Source organism: Lonchura striata, chromosome 14 (genome assembly GCF_050655825.1).
Source record: "Lonchura striata isolate lonStrDom1 chromosome 14, ASM5065582v1, whole genome shotgun sequence".
NCBI lineage: Eukaryota > Metazoa > Chordata > Aves > Passeriformes > Estrildidae > Lonchura > Lonchura striata.
This window is the reverse complement of record NC_140716.1, coordinates 406,005-414,250: the sequence shown is the minus strand read 5'-3', so window position 1 is coordinate 414,250 and position 8,246 is coordinate 406,005. Positions and strand designations below refer to the sequence as shown.

At 42.7% G+C, this 8,246-nt stretch overlaps 1 protein-coding gene across 13 annotated transcripts; it reads right to left on the bottom strand.

Moving 5' to 3' along the window:
- Positions 1-91: 91 nt before the first annotated feature.
- On the bottom strand, positions 92-8,136 carry NSMCE1 (NSE1 component of SMC5/6 complex). 13 transcript variants are annotated; one of them, XM_085591929.1, is made up of 9 exons: positions 8,001-8,136; positions 7,115-7,186; positions 6,875-7,034; positions 4,559-4,680; positions 3,652-3,729; positions 2,859-3,005; positions 1,752-1,868; positions 760-892; positions 92-309 (listed from the first exon to the last, which is right to left on the bottom strand). In XM_085591929.1, exons 3-9 carry the CDS (start codon positions 6,990-6,992, stop codon positions 281-283), a joined length of 744 nt encoding a protein of 247 aa, XP_085448055.1. In that variant the 5' UTR covers positions 6,993-7,034; positions 7,115-7,186; positions 8,001-8,136; the 3' UTR covers positions 92-280. The 13 variants fall into 13 exon arrangements, with proteins under 13 accessions (XP_085448055.1, XP_085448061.1, XP_085448056.1 ...); XM_085591935.1 differs by having other exon boundaries at positions 772-892; XM_085591930.1 differs by having other exon boundaries at positions 6,875-7,018.
- Between the last annotated feature and the right edge of the window lie 110 nt (positions 8,137-8,246).

The following is an 8,246-nucleotide window of genomic DNA, read 5'->3' as shown; positions in this document are numbered from 1 at the left end:
TCTTTCATCCCCAAACATGTACTGAGAGTCCCAGCCCATGAATATGGAGAATTAATAACACAAAACAGCCTCCAAGAAAGCTGTGCAGGCATTACTATGAACAGGAACATCAATGATCATTTTATTGTAAGATTCTTAGAACTGTAGAAAATTAGTACACTGAGTACTGTTACTAATGAATACAACACAGTCTGGCTGTTCTGCCAGAGTGGGGGGCAAACAGATGTCACTGACATCTAGTTTTACTGGCATCATCTAGGGCCAAGAGTGGAGCTCTGTGTTAAGTCTGGGAGCCCATCCGACTCACACCTGTAAAGAAAACAAAAGGAAGGTTAATGGACAACACAAAGAGAAAAGATAATATTGTATAGCCATCTTTTCTAAAATGCTTTGTATATTCTTTTGTTGCTGTTCACCATGTCCAATTTCCCTGGACCAATGGAGGAATTCCATAGAGATTCTAAGAAGCTGGGTATTTCCAGAAGCTTTAGCATCATGGGCTGTGTGTGCCTCTATTCTTTCCCTCCTCCCCCACCTCCTAAAGATAGTTAAAAAAAATATGCACAGGATCTGCTAATGCCCCTGTGGCATTCTTTGGGTACTGTGGGGGCTCAGTGCTGCCTGTGTGTGGTTTAGTGTCTGAAACATACCACTGAAGTCAGAAATAGCTGATACTCACAATTATAAATACTACAGGCAAAGCCACTGAGTATCACAGCCCATTTCCTAGTGTTATTGCATTCAGTTTTTTAAATATACCTTGCTTAGTACCTGGGGTATCACAAGACCAGAATTCATTACACTCGGGACAGCGGGGTTCAGTCTGGCCTCTGAAGTACTTTCTGACACAAGGTAAGTGCATTCCAATTCCACAGGATTCACATACTTGGCTCTGAAATCAGGAGTGTTGATCCATAAAATCATTCTAAACAGTCTTTCAATTTAAGAGAAAGTGGTTATGAAGTGCAGCAGATATGTAACGCTTTGTTCCAAAGAATGGTTCCCACAATATGGGTGGTAGACACACTCAACAGTCAAAGCTGGTAAATTGGTTAAAGTAGATCTTTTTCTGTAAACTAGGAAATACTATTTCCCTATATGGACAAAATTTAGCTTGAAAGACAACCATTTCAGTGCAATAAAGGAGACTAATCAGGGTGGGAAAAAGTAACATGGAAGCATGTTAGTTGTGCAGATCAGAAGATGCAGGCTCAAACAGCAAGAAAATTTAGCAGTTTTGGAATACAAATCCAGGCTGTAACTACTTCAGCAAGATGGAACTGCTAACATCCCAGCTATCAAAACACAGTGCTTTAGCATGCTCTATATAGCACACATGTTCTGAGGTCCAAACACAAGCAATTCCTGAACTAAAATCCCAGGACCAAGAAAGAATGTGGCACACTATTGATGTCTATTGGCAAGGCCTGAAGAGGACACTGGTAACACCTCACTGCTAAACCTATTTCAGCATCAGAAGTTCATCTCTAACATGCTGGTTTGGAAAGCCAGACAGCACAACCCTGTTCCTCATTGCAGGAGTGCACTTTTCCAATTTTATACTTGGAGACACTACTCCAAGACAATTTTATTTCTTAAGACAGAAGATAAAATGCCTAAAATGGAAAAATAAAAATTTACAAAATGCACCATGACCAGATTACAAGACCAAGATTATACCCAAGGGAAAGCATCACAAACCTCAGCTATGTCCATGCAAGTCCATTGACTGAGGTGATAAAACATGTTACCTGGATGGCGAGGCTGCGACAGATGTTACATTTCCTTGCCACGTCCTGGTAGTTGCTGAGAATGTACTGTTCCATCTCAATTATGCAACGAGTATGCAGAGTATATTCTCCATTTTTCTAAGGAAACGAGATGAGGAGTTTATTTTAATTTCTTTTACCTTTTTTGACTTTGCTAACTGCCTGTTAACAAGCTACTTTTTTCTACTGTCATGAAACCAACATGCTAGTACAATGCAATGCCAGAACACTTTTGAAATAGCAGAACTCCTTTGTTTAGAGGAGGAGAATAAAAATTCCACAACTTTTACAGAGATCTAGTCCTTGGAAAGCACAGATGAGCAAGCATGTGCTCCTTAATAGAGACATGCTGTTTTGGATCCGCCCAAAAAGCATTTTAGAGGAAATTTTCCTAGCTTTCAATAAAATCTAGGCATTTCCTGCTTGATGTATCTTTGGAAATATCCGCCAAATCAACTCAACATGTAAGTAACTGTGTGGTAGCAGGTTGAAGATCTATGATGCAATGACTCCAGCAGGAAAAGGGATTAAGGTCTCACTTAGCAAGCAACTGCAGTATCCACATGGTCAGTCCACCATGGTCAACATTGTGAGTTCATCACCACTGCTCCCTCATGAAATAAAACAGGTGTAACCATGTGCACAGTGGCCCATGCATTTCTGGTACAGGAGTTTTCAACATGTTTGGCCTTACTCCTTTTCAGGAAATTCTAAATGCAACTAACAGTACAGGTCACTCTTAAGAGCTTTCCCCAGCTCTTGTTCCACGTTGAAGGATGCTGTGATGTTGTGTACAAAGGATGCTGTGTTGTTGTGTCTGTGCATCACTGGGCAGGACTGGACACACACACCCACCTGACGCAGGTACAAGAAACCGAAACCATATGGTCCTGTACAGACCTACCCAAGGAGTTTTTCCATTTCAGTCTACTTCCTTTTGTGCAAAAATCACTGGAGCAGCAATAAGCATGAGTGCCATAAGACCATTTTTGCCATCATTCATGCAAGAAGAGCTCTAGTCTCAGCTACCACACCCGTAAGAACATGGCAGCTGGACCCACTGAACTAAGGACACTTGAATGCAGTTACCTCAGAGAGCCACTTATCCTCCACAAAAACTTTCAGCACTTGTTCTGCTTCCTTTTTCTTCATTTTCTTTGTCTTAAGTTGGTCAGCCAAGTTTAAAATATCTGTAGATGAGGCAAAGCCGTTTTCTGATAAAATTATTAGGTCCATCTACAGGAAGAAACATTACCAAGTATCAGAAACACTCCAATTAGGCAGACACACCTTAATATGCTGATATGCCTTTTGTCCTCTTGACAGTTTTAATCTTTGCCAAGAAAACATTTCCACAAATAGAAATATACACACTGTCTACACGAAGCTGCATTCAGGGACCCCTGGCCACACTTGGTGGTGACAGATCCATTTCTTTTTATCTGCTCTTTGTCAAAGATCTTTTGAGGAAAAACCTCAATAACCATAGACCAATGTTTAAATGCAAATCAGCAAATTAATTTTGTATGTTACTGGCATTAAAAACTACTGTATATTACTGAACTACTGAAGCCAGTGAAAAACTCAGCAGTCATGACTGAAAATCATGAAGAAAGTTGCCTGTATTACTTAAAGTAGGCATGTCCTGTTCCTAACCCAGGGAGCCCTTCCATGGTGCTGATTTTGCCTTACCTATAACTGACTTACAACAGCAAATCATCACTTACACATACTTTCAACTCTGCCCACCCCACCCATTTGATCTCACATAAATTTAGGTAAAATGGCAACTACTTCTTCAACCACATCTCTATTTCCATTCATTTTTAGATGAGAGCTTCACAAATAATATGATTTACTAAGTGATAACTGACATACTTACTGTTTTTCTGAATAATTCCAATTCACTTTCTGTATAGTCAGATGCCATTTTAGTTACTTCAGTTTCTGCCAAATTCACCTACAAAAAAATAAACTGATATAAAGTGCCGATGTAGTTTCATACCAGAAACTGTAAAAAAACCCCTGAGGTTATTAAGAATACATCATCTTACAATTAACATAAATGTTAGTTCTTTGTGGGGTACTTGATGGTATTCAAGTTCTTTCTTTACAATCCCTCATCTTCCAGCCACAAATTCTCCAGAGCTTCCTCTGCCCAGGCAAAGTCATTCTACAACACAAGCTCCCAGAACTGACACAGAGTGCTGCAGCAGAGCTGACACATCACAGGTGTTAGATAGGTCTGGTACTAAACAGCAACAGGAACTTTGTTATCTGTCACAGTTTTTTTCACTATGAAAACCACTTGCCCATGTTTTCTATTCTTATTGCATGTGCTACTATTATTAATTATTAGCTCAACTTAGTAGAAAAAGGAAAGGTTAAAAGCAGCAGCTAATGTTAGAATATCTTCTGTATGATCTTCTGAAATTACTAAATAACCTCTGACATGCACATTGCAGATCACCTGGGGAAACAACTTACAGGCTACTCCTCAGCAACCCCTTCATGCTAGGTTGCTTTTTGAGTAGGAGAAAAAGAAAACTGATGTTGGACAGCTCTCTGTGTTTTCTAGTTTAAAAATCTGTCTCAGGAAAGAAAGTCTCCTGTGGAAAAGAAATCTCACTTCAGCACTTAAGCAATGTTTATGCCAAGTAACTCCAACACTGCTGTCATCCTTGCTGCCATGTCCTATTCCCATACACCTGGGCTGTGACAGTTTATCCTCCCAGCAGCTCCTGCAGCCACTGCCAGCCCCATGTGAACACAGCACAGCAGGTACCTACTACAGCATAATGTGCTCTCCCATCATCTTCTGATATTCCTTTCCGGATCTGCATAAACAAAGGCTGCAGGTGGCTGTTAATAGTGCTGATGAAATCGTCCAGTTTATCGTGTGCATAGTAAACTGAAAATGAATGAACAAAGTCATACAGAGAAAAAACATACAGAGAAAAGTCAAACAACTACACACACATCAGGCAGATCTTTTTATGTGAAGCATTTTTTTCCCAGGTAAGAGTGCTAAAACTGAGGCAGAATTCAAACATGAATTCAAACTGTTCTATTTAGCAGACATATCATTTCCTTGCGCTGCTGTCTCGTGGCCTTCAGAGATGCTCAGCTCCTTAAAAATCAGTTGACAGAGTGCAGAAAGTCTGCCTTGTTGCAGGGAAGCCATAGCACTAATTCAGTAATTACAGTGACCTGAACTAAGCTGAACTGAAAATAAAATATGATTGGGAAAAATATTATGCACAATAGAAAAATACACTGACTTGAATTCCTTTATACACAAGGGATTTCTTGTTTCTGTATGCTCTGTTTCACAAATTAATGGCACATAAGTGCTCAAATTACATATCAGAAAACCTAAAATTCTAGTGTTGTAGAAACACAAGAAATATCTTGAGTAGTTTTCTACAAATCAAGCAAATACTAGCAGCAGTTTTATAATAGACATAATTAGAATGGACTTTCAGTCATTCTATGGAAGAGTATACAATGGTTTATGCCTGCACACCACCAGCACAACCCTCACATCTGCCCAAAACAAGACTTTGTCAGTGGCAACACTCCTGCTTGCCTTCATCAGGCTAAAATAAACTCCAGAGCTAAGTAATGTTACAGCAGGCCCCTGGCCACGTAATAAGTTACACAGACTCCATGCATTTACAGAAGGCTGATGGTTTCTTTATCAAGAAACCTATTGCTTTTTTGATACTATAGTTCACTACAGGTAGACCTAATTGGCCCTCTAATTAAAACACCATCACTACTGGCTAATTAAGAAACCACCCTTTGGTAAATAAATCTCCACAACACATTCCACATACTCACAATACCAGGTGCAGCAAGTTAAGATAAGAATTGTTTCTCATTCTTTTCTCTGATCTTATCACAGCCTTTCCCAGGCATCATTCTGGGAAAGTTGCCTGTTGCTCTCTGTGATCAGAGAGCTGCTGCCACAAAGTAACAGCTCATAATTTTAGATAAATGATTCATGTCTTAAAAATCCAACCAGTTATCATGAAATTAATCCTGTTCTCAGTCAGAGGAGTCCCTCGCTCATGTAAGAGCACTGGGGCAAGGTCTCACTCCCAAACTGCACAGCACTCATAGGATGCTCCTCTCAGGAGTTCCTGATTCTCATATACAAGATTCCTTCAGTGAACAAAGTCAACGAACAGCAAGAACATTACTAAAGTAAGTACAAAATTAAGCATAATTTTACCACCTGCTTGGCCCCTGTCAGCAGGAAACACTGCACACAGCAGCCAGGTAGCTTTAGTGAGAGAGGGTAAGAGATGAAAGGTACCAGAATACTCTTTTGTACAACAGTTTTAACACTTTAATGTTACATTTTAATGTTAAGTGGCTGCTTGAGTAGATCTTATGTGGAAAAAAAAGGGATAAATATTCTCCATAAAAAATGGACAGGGGTTAGAGAACACCCGAAGTTACACTTCACAATTTTAGCATTTAAGAAGTAGGTCAAGTTACAGTTCCTGACTCAGGAGATGTACAAATAGACTACTTCATTCTGACCTTACATCTTTGGGTACAAATTCACAGAAAATCAGAAGAGTCCCTGCAGAGTGAGTAGACATGGCACAGGGACACTCCTAAGCCTGGTAGGAACACAGCTTCCAGGACTTGGAATGGACAATACAGTGCAGGTGAGATGGGAAAAAAAGCACAGCAATTCAGCAGGAAACCTCATCTCATCCTCACAGAAATGTTTTTGCAGCAGTCACTTCTCCCACAACACGGGGGAGAAATAACTGAAGTGCATTTACATAAAAGCATTCACTATAGTGAAGTATATCCAGTGTCAAAAATTATTTTTTGAAAATCATTTATATGTATAACCTATAAACAACAACCTTGATAAAATAAGAAGTACTATATACAAATCTGGCCTGATTAGAAATTAGTTTGCTTGTTGCTATATTATTTTATCTTTCAGGAAAGAAAGGGAAGACTCATATCTTTACAGTTCTTAAACTTTTTTTAGCTGGTGCATGCCCTTCAGAAATCAAATTGTTTTCAAGATGCACCAGGAAAAAATCCCAGTTCTTTCATCACTAAGACAGACACACCTTTGTCAGTTTCACAGCAGTGCTGGTGTAATTTTTTGGCCTCTGATCCTTCTGTTATCCCATTAGACATCAGAGCCTGCAAGAACCGTCGATGAGCATTGGTCATCTGAGCTGCCATCACAGTGTTTCACCAGGCTTCAAGTGCTGCAGGAGGTTTAAGCTGGAATTAATGCACATGTTAATGCAAATTGAGAATACAACAGTCCAAGTATACACAAGATTTCAATTAAAATCTATTACATTGAATGAGGGCAAAAAAAAGCAGATCCCAAGGTTGTCCTCAGAATGCAGAGGGTGACCAGCTCTGAGGTTCTGGAAGGGTGGAAGAGATGAAGTCCAACTAGTTTTAGCTCCAGAAAAAACAACATAGGCATTGTGTCGTTGTCACCCAAAATCGAGAATAAAACTTCTTCTTAAGACCAATGTAGTATTAACAAGCAAGGAATACTCTACTGCAGCACTGGATACACAGGGGAATGACTGCTGCTTAACGTGCATAATTGGCTCAAGGTTATACACACAGAAGCCGCTTGAGTCTGCACAGTTAGTCTCAGACGGTGCTCCTGGAGGGTCTTTAGGCACCCCTGGTGGTCACTGAGCCTCTAAACTTCGACCTCGATCTTCTCTATGCGGCGCGGTTTTCATCGAAGCTGCTCAGCATGTTGCTGAGCGAACTGTATCGGGCCGCTTTGACTCGCCAGGAACTGGAGCAGGAGAGCGGCCCGCGGCCCACTCCCCGCTACAACGCCCCAGTAACCTTACACTCACTCCCCAGCGGGATTTGCAAACCTGAAAAGAACAGCGCTGGGTGACAAACACAACACCGCCTGTCATTCCCCCTTAGACAAAGCTCCTGCTCCCCACACAGCCTGATCTGAGCACAGTCAGTCAGAGCGGGTGACTTTGCACAGAAAAACAATCCTCTACAGGTTTCGAAGAACGCCTGAAGTACTTAAAGGCAGCTCAGGAAATTCCCTGACCGCTGCACCGGCCGACTGCCCGCTTCTGGCTGAGCTCTGACCTCGCCGCTTCACGGCCCACGCGGCCTCGGCCCAGCCGCAGCCCACGGAGGCAGTGCCACGGAAAGCCGCCCGGCCCGCTGGCCCGCGGCCCCACCGGGACCCACCGGGGCTCTCCGGGGCTCCCACCGCAGTGCCACCGCTCAGCGACCCCCGCACCTGCCCACGCCCGCCGGCTCAGCGACGGCTGCGCGCGCCCCGCGCCGGGCCCGCCCGCGCCGGACGGAAGGACGGGCGGCGTGTGGGGGCGGAAGGCGGAAGGCCCCGCCCCGCCCCGCCCCGCGCCGCCCCGCGCCGGCCCCGGGCCCGCCCCGGGCCCGCCCCGCCCCGCCCCGGGCCCGCTCCGCCCCGCC

Coding starts and splice junctions, on each gene's coding strand:
- NSMCE1 (XM_085591927.1), bottom strand. CDS start 6,992: ATGGCAGCTCAGATGACCAATGCTCATCGACGGTTCTTGCAGGCTCTG. Junction 4,681..6,874: donor CTGCTGTGAAACTGACAAAG/GTGTGTCTGTCT, acceptor ATTCATTTTCAG/TTTACTATGCACACGATAAA. Junction 3,730..4,558: donor GGAGAGCACATTATGCTGTA/GTAGGTACCTGC, acceptor ATTTTTTTGTAG/GTGAATTTGGCAGAAACTGA.